The sequence below is a fragment of the Pipistrellus kuhlii genome, unplaced genomic scaffold (genome assembly GCF_014108245.1).
Source record: "Pipistrellus kuhlii isolate mPipKuh1 unplaced genomic scaffold, mPipKuh1.p scaffold_m20_p_3, whole genome shotgun sequence".
Classification (NCBI taxonomy): domain Eukaryota; kingdom Metazoa; phylum Chordata; class Mammalia; order Chiroptera; family Vespertilionidae; genus Pipistrellus; species Pipistrellus kuhlii.
Genome location: NW_023425529.1, coordinates 45,883,398 through 45,897,418, shown reverse-complemented (window position 1 = coordinate 45,897,418; position 14,021 = coordinate 45,883,398). Strand labels below are relative to the sequence as shown.

The 14,021-nt window shown below is 55.2% G+C and overlaps 2 protein-coding genes across 4 annotated transcripts in view; both read right to left on the bottom strand.

Moving 5' to 3' along the window:
• HOXC4 (homeobox C4) overlaps positions 1 to 13,698 on the bottom strand; it is a 37,354-nt gene extending 23,656 nt beyond the window's left edge. The window contains exon 1 of the mRNA XM_045588046.1: positions 13,588 to 13,698. The gene's annotated coding sequence lies outside the window, so the exon portion shown is untranslated. The remainder of the gene's footprint in view (positions 1 to 13,587) is intronic.
• HOXC6 (homeobox C6) lies at positions 415 to 13,712 on the bottom strand. 3 transcript variants are annotated; one of them, XM_036455611.2, is made up of 3 exons: positions 13,588 to 13,712; positions 2,393 to 2,738; positions 415 to 1,644 (listed from the first exon to the last, which is right to left on the bottom strand). In XM_036455611.2, the coding sequence occupies exons 2-3, from the start codon at positions 2,544 to 2,546 to the stop codon at positions 1,337 to 1,339; spliced, it is 462 nt and encodes a 153-aa protein (XP_036311504.1). In that variant the 5' UTR covers positions 2,547 to 2,738; positions 13,588 to 13,712; the 3' UTR covers positions 415 to 1,336. The 3 variants fall into 3 exon arrangements, with proteins under 3 accessions (XP_036311504.1, XP_045444003.1, XP_036311503.1); XM_045588047.1 differs by lacking the exon at positions 13,588 to 13,712 and adding an exon at positions 11,501 to 13,392; XM_036455610.2 differs by lacking the exon at positions 13,588 to 13,712 and having other exon boundaries at positions 2,393 to 11,440.
• Between the last annotated feature and the right edge of the window lie 309 nt (positions 13,713 to 14,021).

The window sequence follows — 14,021 nt, the reverse complement described above, 5'->3', positions numbered from 1 at the left end:
CTCCTCACCCCAAGAGTGGGCGGGGGAGCCCGGAGCCCCGGATCATGCTCCTTTGGAGGGCTGGTGGGTCAGAAGACGGACCCCAGACAATCACAGGCAGGAAAGGAAGGCCTGTGTGGGGCTGGAGACCAACCAAGCGACCAACCCCGGCTTTTCCCTTACCCCCATCCAAATCCCAAGCCGCTTTTTTTTATTTTTATTTTTTCAGGGTGAGTGTGTAGGGAGCCCGGGAGCCAGGAGAGGCCCCCCAGCCCCACGGAGGGGGGAGGACAGGCCGGCGCCTGATCGGGAAAGGCGGGTGGAGAGGCGGGAGGCTCGCAGGCTGCAGGCCGGCGCGGGGCTCCGGGGAGGGAGCCTGCCCCAACCTTCACCCCCAGGCCAGGCCGGCGAGCGAAGTCACAGAAATCCCCGATGTAAACTTTTAAAAATAATATCAGTTTTATTAAATATTCGGGGACGGATCCAGAGGTCGGATTTATACAGGAGGGTAACACGAGGGGATTTTTTAGAATTTATTATTTTTTTTCTCCTACGGGCTAAACAAACGTCATTCACTTTTTTTTTTCTCTTTTTGTGATTTTCCCTCTCTTCTTTTTTTTTTCTTTTCCTTTCTTTCCCTTGTTAAGACGGGATCAGAACACGGACGGTGCTAAACATAAATATAAATACAGAGACCACAAATACAGCTAAAAATATTCACACAGAAACGGTCACAGTTTGTAATATGCCATAATGACCCCCAGGATTCTTTAAATACAATTCGCCGGGGCTGGGCATTTGCTGGGGCGGAAGGGCCGGGCAGGGGCTGCGGGGAGGCCCTGGGGGCGGCTATGGGGCCCAGACGCGCCCTCCTCGGGCCTCCTGCCCTCCCCGCCGCCAGCCGGGCCCCAAGGCCCCGGGGTGGAGGCCCCGGGCCCGGGGCGCCGGCTCTGTGCGCGGGGCGGGAGGGGGTGCCGAGCGGGTGGGAGGCCCAGTCCTCATGTAAAGGAGAAGAGTGGGGTCTGAAGCGAGGTTCAGGGACGGAGCCCCCAAGGCCTGGGCGGGGGAAGGGGCCTGCAGACAAGCCGAGAACGAGCTAGCGAGGGAGGAGGAAGAGAAGGAGGAGGAAGTGAAGGAGGAGGAGGAGGAGGAGGAGGAGGCGGCGGCGCGGAGTGAGAGAGAGTTTGTGCGGTGAGGGCGGGGGTCCAGAGTTTACTTTCAGGTCCATATCTGACTCCCTAATTTTTCTCAGGGCGTCGAGACACACCAATTGTGCCAGTGATAAATACAGAGCGTGTGGTCAGGAGGGCGCCGGGGGAGCGGAGGAGGAGAGGAGAGGGGTGGAGGGGCAGTCCGGTCACTCCTTCTGCTTCTCCTCTTCTGTCTCTTCCCGCTTCTCCTCCTTCCCGCCCAGGCTGTCGGCCGCGGCCCCGCCGCCGCCCCCCGAGAGCGTGGACGTGAGGTTGGACTCCTTTTTCCACTTCATCCGGCGGTTCTGGAACCAGATCTTGATCTGCCGCTCGGTCAGGCAGAGCGCGTTGGCGATCTCGATGCGCCGGCGCCGCGTTAGGTAGCGGTTGAAGTGGAATTCCTTCTCCAGCTCCAGGGTCTGGTACCGCGAGTAGATCTGGCGGCCGCGCCTCCGGTCCGCGCCGTAGCCAACCCCTAGAGACCCGGGCACAAAACACACCGAACACAATCAGCCAGGCGTCCTCCGCACACCGGTCAGCCCAGCCCGCTCCTCACCCTCCCAGCTTGACCAGCAGCAGCTCAGGGCCCCTCCAGCCTTCTCCCCCTTGCCCTGCCCCACCCCCACTTAGGGGTACAGCCAGGATCCCAACTTCAGTCCCCCCCCCACACACACACATCCTATAGGTTGGTAGGTGTGTGTCCCACCAGAATGGTGGGAGGGCTGGGGGCAAGAACCAGGCAGAAAGCTGTACATCTAAAAGCTGTTTTTTGAAAAACCCTAAACACTGGGGCTGAGGGCCCTATGTCTCAACGATTGCACTCCCCCACCTCCCCAAGCACCCTAGCTCCTGGGAAACTTCTCTCCCCCACCCCCCACTTTCTGCCCCCTCCTTTCCCCCTCCCTTCTCAGACTGACTCAACTTTGGGGGTTCCCCCACCCCTGCCTTCTCCCCTCACTCCCTGCCCTGTTTCTGCCCCCCCCTCCCCAGCTCGCCTCGGAGCCCTCCCATCGGTCAGGGGCCGAGGGGGCCAGGCCCCTGCCAGCGAGCGGGAGGCGAGCAGAGGGGGCAGAAGAGGGGGCCCTGTCTCGGCGTCGGCGAGGAGACGAGCGTGATTGTTTTTATGGGGCCATAAAAAACTCTCTCCGCCCGTTCTTCTAGGGAAGCCGGTCATAAAGCCAGTTCAGTTTATTTAATTTATATCTCGGAGCCGTAAAACTCACCACTGTGCGAATTCATTCGCTGCATCCAGGGGTAAATCTGGATACTGGCTTTCTGGTCCTGGGGCGCAGTCCTGCCCTGCTCAGAACTAAAATCCTGAGCGATTGAGGTCTGTGTGTTATGTCCTAAGGTGTTTTGTCTGCAGTTTGAGAGCATGTCTTTCTCCTGGTAAAAGGAATTAGATCCATAGTCATACGGCCCCCGGCTGGAGCTGAACACGACATTCTCCTGTGGCGAATAAAAGGGAGTCGAGTAGATCCGGTTCTGGGCAACGGCCGCTCCATAGGTCGAGAAATGCCTCACTGGATCATAGGCGGTGGAATTGAGGGCGACGTTGGGGAGGACGTCCTGGCCCCCGGCGAGGTGGCAGGATAAGGAAGGGTTAGTGAAGTAGGAATTCATCCCTTTGCCTTTACCTGGTCGGGCTATGATTTCTTTAATATTTATTTCTGTCTCCAGTTTGTACTCGGAACTAGATGGTTATAGGGACGGCTCCAATCCAGGACAGACAAAATGACAAAGTCAGCTGACCCCCTTCCAGCCAATCGCAAGCCAGATGTCAAGAAGGGGGAAAAAAATCGCTTCTGCTTCTGTTGATTCCCTAGTTGAGACTAAGTGTGTGCTTTGAAAGTAAGACTTGGGTTTTTTAAAATATATATGCGCGGAAGGGAGCTGGTGTGGAGGTGAGGGAAGGGTGAATGTCCGCGAGCAGGGCCGTGGGGCCCAGGGGAGGAGAGCTCAGCCCCAGCTAACTTTGCTGTGCAGTGGCCAGAGCCAGGGCTGGAGAATCTCTGTATTTTCAATCTGATTTCATCTTTTATATCCGCTCTCTTCTAAAATTACATCCTGATTTCTCCCTGGGAGGAGCTCCCTCCCAGCTCAGGGGGGATCCCCAGAAATCCTACAGGAAATCCTGGTTTGATATCCCACGAAGTGATTCCTCATCACCAAACCAGCATTTTCCCCCCCAACAATTTTTTAAAAAATCAAGAGTAAGAAGAAATTCGTAAACAGGGTGCTCAGAGGAAGGAGGGTGTGGCTGAGAGTCTTGGATGTAGGGGAGCAAATGGGTCTCGAGGGGTGAGGGTGAGACTTCAGGGCAGTGGCAGATCTGAGGTGGGCAGAGGGGCCAGGCGACTGCTTTCCTCTTCCCCAGCTCCCCCTGCCTCTTCCTCAGCACCCCCTTTTGGGGGAAACTCTGGCAGCATTTTTGCCTAAAAGGGAGAATTTTTAAAAAATGCTATAGGAAAGGGAGGGAAAGAAGCAAAAGGTGAAAGAGAAAGAGAGAGAGAAAGGAAGGAGAAAGAACTCAGAGTCTTTCTAGACACATCAACTCCTGTTTATGTTGGTGAGAATTTATGATTTGGAGCCATTGAGGGCCGGTGGGGTAACTCACATAAGATCCAGCCAGAAAGAGAAGGCTGGGGGCGGGGGACTCTGATGGGCTTTTAGCATCTTGCAAGCTCAAGCCCTTGCACATGTTAGAAGCCCCTGCCCCCTCTCTTCCCTGCTAAAGGAGGCACCCTTGGACCTGGGCTCTGGGGCTTGGAAATTCCAGCAAAGTACTCCCTAGGAGGGTCAGCCATACCTGGTGGGGCCCAGCCTCTCAGCAGCCCTTACCCCCCATTTCTTTCCACCTTGAAGCTGAGAAAAAAAGGAAGAGAAGGCAGATGAGTCCGAGGTTTCTGAGGGAGCCGCAGTGGGCGAACTGAAGCAGCCGAAGGTGTGCAGATGGGGTTTCCGCTCCTGATTAATCCAAACTTAATTTGCTATCATGGCATAGGCTAGGAGGGCTTTGAGTTGACAAAGAAGGGGTGGTGGGTAAGGGAAGAGGGCAATGGAAGCCCATATTTTCCCCTCATCATTTTTTTTTTGGGGGGGGGAGGACTGGCTATAACAAGGACCCGGATGTCGCCAGATTTTATGATCTTTTCCTTCTGTGTAACAAAGCAGAGTAATCAATGGGTAGCAATAAAGCCATAAACGGGACTATGCTGGGAAAAAACTCGTTTATTCATCTTCTGTAACGTTAAGGTTTCCCTGGAGTGTCGCTAGGGGGGAAAAATAAAGTTTTTGAACCCAAAAGCAGACAGTGTGTAGGAACTGGTGGCGACAACATGCTAGTTAATACATGAAGCTCCTTACCGGGCTGAAGAGTCTCTCTGCCCAATAGTTTGTGTTGGCTTTTAAAGTCACAGGCTCAGTCCCTCAGAGAAGGACATGTGCTGTTATTTAGAAGGGCGGGGGAAAGATCCCTGTCATTACAAAGATTCTTCCTCTTGGACCATGCTTTCCTTTCCCTAAGAAGCTGAAGGTGAAAGGGCAGGGGAGGATTCTTAAATTAAGAAGAAATTTTTAGATGCATCATCTCATTTTTGGGGTGACGTGGCAGGTTCACAAAACACAGACACTAGCGTGAATCGCTTTCCCCTCTCAGAATCCAGTTGTCCTCCAACTCATGGCATGCCTGAACAGAGGTTTCCAACAGCTGGCTGGGGCTCCAGGCCCCCTGGAGGGCAAAAGGGAGAGAGAGGGAGAACTAGGGGCGGGGAGACCCAGGGGGCTGAGCTAAGGAACAAGTCAGTGCACCCCTGGACACAAGTAGCCGCTCTCAGAGTTCACAGACGCCTCTCTCCCTGAGGGGAGCCGGGTAAGGCGTAGAACAGGCCAAAGAAAGAGTAAATTCCACCACCACCACCACCACCCCCCATTTCAGAAAGAGATTGCTAGAGGGATAAATCATGTCAGTGATATTTCCTGCAAGATATTAAATTGTTGCAATGTACAACAAATTGAATGATAGAAGATAGGACATCTTAATGAAGTTTTGCTTTCAGTGAGTGTTGATTTTCTATGTGTTTTTAAATCTCTTTTATGGATGGGCAGGGGGGAGGAAGGTCCTTGGAAGAAAAAAGGGGAAACACATACTCAGCTCTCCAGCAAGGATGCCAGAGTTCCCCTGAGCCCCTCCCACACCAAGTCTAGAGGGGAAGAGGGTCCCAAAGTTGGGGAGAGTCTCCTTTGGGCCTAAAGGCAGTGTGTGTGTGTGGGGGGGGGGGACACGACTACGACCTGAGGAAAGTCTCAGCCCCAGAAAGTTAAGTGTTTTATTACATCCCTAAACAGAGGGCAGAGACTGAAAGGTCTGCCGATTTATAATGAACAGAAACCAGCTGCTGGGGGGCGGGCGGGGGGAGGCAGAGATGCTGGGAGGGGGAGAGAAGGGGAAGCAGAAACACAAATAATTTCCCCCAAAGCTTAAAGACTTTCAGCCAAATTAATTCCCACCACATTCTCCCCCATCACCTTCCGTTCCTGAGGACAGAAGCGCCCTCCTCTCGGTGAGATCTTTAATTAAGCAGCTGAAATCTGCTGGAAGGATTCGCTCCAAGGGGGGAGAGCAGGTCAGAGGAGCCCAAGCTTCCCTCCCTTGGATTACATTTTCCTTTTCTCATTTTATGTTTCTTTCTTTCTCTCTCTCTCTTTTTATTTTGGCAAAAGAACGACTGTCTATGGGGAGAAAGCTGGGACTTGGGTTTTTCTAAATATATTTATATTTTCCTGTTAAATTTGTCTGAAAACAATTATGGAAACTCATCAACAGAAGCAAGAACAGATGTTTTATTAAAACTGCAGTTGAGCTCTGTAAATATGCACATGTCCTCGGAAGGGGAGGGATAACTTGTTCTTTGTTTCTATAAAACAAGCGGGAGAAGCAGAGAGCACCCCCAGCAGGCCCGCAGGTCTCCGAGTTGCTCTGCCCTTTCGGCCTCGGAATCAGGCATTCCGAGGGGGTTTGGCAGCGAGAGCAGACTTTTTGCTTTGGGAGCTGTAATTAGCGGATTCAAACACAGAATTCAAAAAAACACAGAACAGGAATAAAGGGGGAAAGTTGCCGCTTGCTGCTCCAGCCCCCTCCCCAATCCAAAACACATGCTTCTCGCAAGCACTAATTATAGGAGAGGAACTCACTGCAGGCCTGCCCTGGGCCTGAGTGGGGGGCAGGAGTCCCCAAGGCTAAGGGTCTAATTGGCAGCTGGGGGCTTGAGGGTTTCCCAAGGCGAGTAGAACACTCCTTTCGGGAGTCTCACCCTGCTCCAGGCCTAGGGGTCTGGGGGCCTCTGAAGGGAGAAGAGGGTGGGTGGATCTGGGTGGGCTCTGGCCCAGAAGGAATTTGGGATTCGTAGTCAGGCCTCACCTCGCTTGCCTTTGCTTTCCATTCTGCTCTGGGAAATATATTAATTTCTTAGGGAAGGTATCTGAAGTGAGAGGGCTGAGATCTGGAATTTTTATTTGGGAGCAATCAGAGGTCCTGCTTTAGTTTGTGTCCTGCCAGTTCTCTCTCTGTCTCCCCAGATCCCCCAAGTCTGCGTGTGGATGTCTGTGACCCACCCAGTCTCGCATACAGATGCACACACTCCTTTCCTGGCTGCCTGGCTGCCTGCGCCACCAGCTACAGCTCGGCGCCTCCGAAGGCTGCTCAGGGACCGACCGACACTGGATCCGCAGTCCTCGGCGCTCGGCCTCAGCTGGGCCGGCGTTTGGCTGCCTGGAAGCCACGGCAGCTGCCTGGCCCACCCGCCAATTCTTAATTTCCAGAGCTGGTAGGAGCTGTTCCCCCACCGGCCCCTTTTGTGCCACTGGGCAAGGGCTGAAATCCCTCTTGCAGAGAACTCAGAGTTTCAGTACTTGTTCAGCTCACTTCACAATCGCACTGTTTGGTTAAGACTTTGCTGTTCTAAAGTGACTGACTATTCACTTGGCCCCGACCTGGTCTATGATTAGCTTTTGTATTTTAAAAGAAATTAAATCCTACTCTAAATGCCCAGTGTTTTGTGCATGAACTCCTTTGATCTCCACAGAATCCAGAATGAAAGGATTGCAGAATCGCTCAGTCCACCAAATAACCTGAACGCAGGGAGCTGGGTCTGCTTGGAGACATCAAAGAACAGCTCTCTCTGAGAGCCCCCCGTTTTTCACGGATATGTGGGAGAAGTTGTCTGAGAACATAACTCCCCACATACACACTGCCTTCCCAAACATGCTCCTTCTCCTTTCAAAGTTCAGGCGGGGAGACACTTGGAGAAAAGTGAAATTTGACACACCCAACCCGGAAATGGATTCCATCAGGGGGTGCTGATATTATAGGAGAAGGCCCAAGTTGGCCAGCTGAATAAAATTGGGGGTCCACAGGGAGGGAGGGGGAAAGGAAGAGGCCAGATGGGGCATGTCAAGTGCCTGAGAACTGCTTCAAACACCTCGGAGGCCTGGGCTGGTGATTCCTCTTTCGAGTTAAGAGGTTTTAAGAGGTTTAGAGGCTGCCCAAGCTGCTTTTGTTTTATTTGTCATTAAGCAGAGAAGAAAGGTACCTGGAGGGGCTCTGCTAACTCACATCATATTTTCTCTCCTCCCTCTCTCTTTCCAGGTTCCTGCCTGACCTTTCATTACTACAACTCCACTTAATGCTGCTACCATCAGCAAGCATCAACTCCCACTCTGGTGTGTGCTTGGCTTCTCAATTCACTTCTCTGGCTTAAGGTTAAAAAATAAAATAGGTCCCAAGTATATGTTCCCTCATACTCAGTCTTGTGGGTTCTCTCTGGAAGAAATCATCTCTGGCTTTTGTGGCCTGGCCCCCAAGCGTGCTACCTCTGTCTCAAGCAACTGATTATGGGCTGAGGAGGGGGCATAGGAGAGCTTTCGGGGAAGGGGATGGGTGGCAAAGCGAGTGGTTTGCTTGGTCCAGGAGGAAGAAATGAAAATCCAAAATATTCAGAATTTTTTGGCCCCCAGAATGAGGCCAAAGGATTCCGGACCTCCTGGCTTCTCTTCTGACCCTCCACACTGAGCAAGTGCTGCTTAGACCAATTTTGGAGGTTTATGAGAATTATAAAATCTAAGAACATGGCATTTATGACGTCACAGTGAGTTGTCATGAGGAAATTGTAAATGTCATAAAAGTTATATACAACAGGAGCTTTTTGTGTGTGGGTGCCATGCCTTCCCTGACTTGGTTTTTCTTTTCCCCTTCTTCCCCTTATGTAAGTTCTCCCACTTGAAAATAAAATGTTATTATGTTCTGGAACAATAAGCCAACAATGAAACATAGTCCTCATTTCCCTATAAATAATTTTATCCTTTATTGTTTGCAGATTTGAAAGAACCATTTAATCTGTGCTGGCGAAAAGAGGGAGAGAGATGGGGAGGGGGGAATTAATTTCAGAAAGGAGAATATTACTTACTTCAATGATACTCTTTTAGATTTGATAGCCAGGAGCAAAATTAGAGGCAAGCCGAGCCGCCTCTCTGACTCTACACCTGGCGGGATTGGAAATTTATAGGATCTTTAGCGAAGGGGCAATTTAATTTTGTAGGATTTGCTTAAATTCACTGCTATTTTGGGGGGCCGAGGAGAAGGGAAGGTGAGCGCCATGCTTTATCTAGCTTTACGAATCTGCCAACATTACCCTGATTTAAAACCCAACAACCTGTGTCTCAGGGAAAACTCCTGCAGAAAGGAGTGGGGGAGAGGAATGAGGGGGGCTCAGCTTTCTCAATGACTGTGGCCCCCTTAACCAGGCAGTTGCCAGGGGAAAGGAAGAAAAGCTGGAGGCGAGGGGAGGGCTGCTCCAAGTCTCTCTACCACCAGGACACCGAAGGTTTATGGTGTCCCCATAATCCCCCAACCCTATAAACAGCTGCCCTATTTTAGTACAATTTCTGCTTCCTCCCTTCAGAAAGAGAGGGTGAGGGAGGAGGTGAGGGCTGGAAGGGCCCCGGGCCGCGGTGCTGGAAAGGGGAGGGAGTCAGGATAGCACTGCACTTTGTTCTCCCGGGTGAGTTTGCTGGTTTGGCGGGTTTCAGACGCAGGGTGGCAGCAGACAAAACAAGTAAACAACTCCTCACAGACACAATAAACCGGGCAGCTGCACCGCCGCCGCCGTGGCAGAGGCCGTGGGCCAGGAGAGGGGCACAATTGGGGGGTAATGTCACACCGGCACCCAGGGGTGTCCAAGGCCTGAAAACCCAAGGCCGCTCTTGGTGCCAACGGAGAGAAGGTGGGAGAAAGCAGCGTGCCTCTGCGCCCACAGCATGTCTGGACAGGAGAGTCTCGGTAGGAACCTGATCGCCTAGGAGCAGAGGAAAACGCCACCAGCCCCTCTCCTGTCCTTACTTTCTTTTATGAGGGTTTTTTTTTTTTAAGGACATTTTTATTTCCCCGTGCTCTGTCTTTTTGTGGCCCCAGAAGGGAGAAAGGCTAGGAAAGGAGGCTGGTTAATTGCCTGCCCTGGCCCATACTCAATGCTCCAGGCCCACAGGGGCCAGACCTTCTGGCATTGCCCCATCAGCCTTCTCATAGCTTATGGGGCGGACTGGATTCAAACAAAGTCTCATTTGTAACCAGATATCGGAATTTGGGGAACTTAAGAGAACCCCTAATCCGTCCCAGAGACAATGACAACGAACGCAGGCAAATCTTGGACCCGGTAAACGGACAGAGTGAGCAAGGCTGGAGGGTAGGTGTTCACCGCACTCCTACCCGTTCAGGCAGGCCTGTCCGAGGGCCCAAGCCCACAACTGCCCCAGGCCACGGCCCAGAGGCCACCAAATCACCTTCGCTGCCCCAGCAAGGCTGTAAGCACGAGGGCCCAGCCCACTGCTCCAAGCAAGGCACACAGAACCCTACAGAAGGTTTTCCCACAAAACTCACAACACTGCTGGGTAAAACAGTCTCTGAGTTGGGGAAGTTTGGGGGGAGGTGTGGAGAGAAAACAGAACAGATCAGTATTTCCCCAGCCCAGCTGCTGGGACAGCCAGGGTATTAAGGTCCGAGAAAGCTTTTGTAGTGTTGACTGGAACCTGCATACTCCAATGGCAGCACATACAATTGTACACATTTCCATCGAGCACGCACAGAGAGCCTTCTTCGTGCACCCAGTGTCCCCTGGAGCCCTTGCCCACCTCGGGAGGGCTAATAAAATTTTGCATGCACATAAAACGGTGTCTGAGCGAATACAGGCATGGTAACATACAATCAAACCAATGAGGAAATACGAGTCTGTGCATATTCACGCAAAAGTCCGAGTCTGTACACTTGAGCCCCTATACATGTGTACAAAGCTACCAAGCCTGGTTTTCGAACACAACAGCCAACCCAACAAGGCCGCCTTCTCCAAACAAGGTCGCATTCTTCACGGGGATCACAACTGTCAGATCGGGGAGAGAAAGGGTTTGCTCTGCCCAGTTCTCCCTCGCTAGGAGCTGGTGCATGAAATACAGCCCGTGCCAGGGCTGACAGAGCCTGTGAGGGGCAGGCCTGGCGTGCCCAGAGAGTGGACTCAGAGCTAAATCCTGGGGGCTTGTATCAGCATCGCCAGGCGGGAGCACACAGGTTCAGTGCCTCTGCCCAGCCCCGAGCCCCTGGTGAGCAGAGTCCCTGAGCCAGCTTCTATTCTCAGCAGCCCAGGCTATTATTAGATAATCGCTGCAGAACTCGCCTGCACCGAGGATCTGGCCTGCGAGGCGGTTGAGAGCTGCCACTGGTAGCCCCTCGTGTGCCTCTGTTTGAGCGCCAGAGAGGGGAAGAAGGAAGGGAGTGAAAATCGAAAGTAAGGAGGGAAGGAAGGGGCTGGCGTTTGGGGCTGTCTTTATCCCCTGGCCAGACTAGAGAACTGGAAAACCAAGGCCAGTCCCCATGGCGTTTTCTGCTCATCAGGAGTCTAGGGATGAAGGGTTTGGGCGCCCATAGGACCCTCGTCAGAGAAGAGACAGAAAATCAATTGATAAAAATATTATACAAGGACATCTCAGGATGGTGCTATTCACCCGTCAACTGGAACCCTAACACCCTGAAACCTCACCAGCAGCACATTCTGTGAGACCCCCCTGCAGCCTAGAGAAATACCCCGCCTCGCCCAGGCCCACCGCTCCAAAGGGAAGGGACCGGACCCTCTAGTATCCCCACGGCCCCAGTGGCCTTCTTTAGAAACCCTTTCCCCAGGGACAAACAAAGGAGCTCGTGAGCCCCCCCCCCCCCTCCAGAGGGTATGGCCATCTGCAGGGGCGGGGGCGGATAAAATACAGGCAAAAGAGAGAAATAGAGGCCTCACCGGTCGGCGGGTTCCCACATTACGACAGGAGGAAAGCTCCCATGTTCAGGCCTCCGGGGGGCCCCTCCACGGGCCCACTGGCCTCCCCTTGCCCTTTCCAGGCCTCTCAGACTCGGGGATCTCGGTGGCCGCGGCCTGGCTCCCGGAGGCCGCGCCCGAGCGGCGGGAGAGCGCGCGGCAGCCGGAGCCGGCGGCGGGCTGGGCCCATTTGGGGAGAGCCGAGCGCTTTCCGCGATCGTAAACAAGGAACGCGAAATTAGCCCCTCGGCAGACGCCTCTGCCGACACACACAGCCCTATTGGGGGGGTGGAGGGAAGGGGGGGAGAAAGTGCCATTGCTTCCCCCGGGAGAATACCTCAGAGGCCTTTATGTCGTCTGCGAAAGGGGAATTTTGGGGGGGCAGGAGAAGAAGGGAAGGGGATTGCGGGGGGGAGGGGAGGGAAGATTCACCGTCAACCCGAGCCCAAGGGGTTTGATTTGAACGCAGTCGAACTATATTTTTTAGGAATTTGATAAAAACAGGTTCTCTTCCTCCCCCCCCCCCACCCCCGCCCCCAGGCGACGGGTCAGGGTTTAAACAGGAAATCGAGGAGCGATCCCCTCCCCCACTCGGGCTGGTGGAGGCCGGTCGGGCCTCTGGGGGGTTAGCGGGGGCGGCTCCTGCCTCGGACTGGAGGTGAGTCTGGCCCCCAGGCTCAACGCCCTCTGGAGGAGCAGGCGCCCCCTCTCCCAGCCCTGGGGTGTGTCCGCCTGGGTGTGCAGGCGCCTGCGTGCGCGTTGCCCTTTATAAACAGAAGCTCACCACACATACAGGGGCCGCCTCGGACCCAGGCCAGGGAGCAGGGCGGGTCATATATCACATGACAACACATTCAGGGCCACGTACATTTGGAAGAAATTAAGCCACTGTGTTATGAAACCATATGTGTCGGGTTAGGACTATACAACACGCCATTAGCACCAATTATTAGGAAGAGCCCGGGCGCCCCAAACCCTCCGGGGCCGCCCGAGGCTGACGTTCGGACCCCGGGAGCCGGCCACGCCTGGAGCCTCAGTGCCTCCACTCACCCCGGACGGAGGCCCGCCAGCCGGCGAGGCCTGGGCTGTGCACCCAGGCTGGGGCCTCCCCAATGCCCACGTCCGCCCAGGCTGGGCCGCTCCTCGCCCAGAGCGGCCAGGCCGAGGCGGGTTAGGCTGTCCGGCACGGATCCCGGGTGGGGTGGCCGCTGTTGGGGGCGGGGGGCGCGCTCCGGGGCAGAGCAGACGAACAGGCCCCTGTGCTCCCAGCGCCGGAGGAGCAGGAGGCCCCCACCCCCACCCATCTGCCCGCGGCGCCGGGCACCTCCCATCCTCCCAGCCGCTCGAATGGGAGCGGGAGCTGGGGGTGCGCAGACGCTCTGCCCTCCGCTGACGCTCACCAGCCACCAGCCTCGCTCCCCCCCAACCCCCAAACCCCCCGTAATTGCCAATTAACAGGCCCCGCCGCCCGCCCGCCCGGCGGCGCGCGCTTCCTGCTCCGCGCCCGGCCCTGGGCCCGCACTGCGCATGTGCGAGCCCGGCGGCCGCGCGCTCCGGGAGGGAGGGGGCGCGCGGCGGGGAGGGGCGCGCGAAAGTTTGTTTGGGGGTTGGGGGGCCGATGGTGCTCCGGGGCGACGGCTACAGCCTACAGGTTCCCTCCTGCGCCCCGGAGAGTGTGCCTCTGGGCCCCCTCGGCCCCGGCCCCGTTAGTCCAGAGGCCGCACAGTCAAACAGCAGGTAAGGCCGCGGTGAGCGCCGGCGGGCGGCGGGCGGCGCCCTAGACCCGGCCTTGAGCCCCAAGGGCGCAGCCTCCGGCCCGCACCCCGCACCCCCAACTTCGGCGCACAGTGACATCAGTGACATCAGGACACATACACATACTACCTAATATCCCAGTTTAACCCGATTTCGCCCCCCTCCACGTTTCCTCCCCATAAGTGCCCACGCGCCCACCCCCTCGCACCCCCTCTCCTCCCTAACCGAGGCCAGCCGCGGCCGTCCTTATCTCCAAACCGCCACCCAGCTACGGACCATTAGTTACATATTTGAACCAATAAGGAAACACTTACCGGGCGCTGCTGTCACTCTCCCTCTCCCTCGCTCCCTCTCTCTCCCTCTCCCTCTCCTCCTCGTCTGTCCTCATCCCGTGCCGCCGCCGAGCCTGCCTCAGCTCCACACACGCATCTATACTTTACAGACATTTTTAAAAAAATAAATGAACCCTAATAACCGAAAACCCAAATAAAAAATTAAGGAGCGTTGCAAGAAGGGGGCAGGCGGGAGCGCCCGGGAGAGGGGAGGGGAGGCGGCTGCAGCTACTACCTCAACTCCCCGCCGCAGTCCTCCGCCCCTGGGGGGCCGGGGGGGGGGGCCGGGAGGGAGGGAGAGGGGTGCCCCCCACTCCTGCCTCTCCCCCGCCCCCCGCCCCAGGTGCCCCCAGCTTCCGGCGACTCCACCTGGGAGGGGGGGAAAATTAAATGGGGGGGGGAGAAAATAATTATTA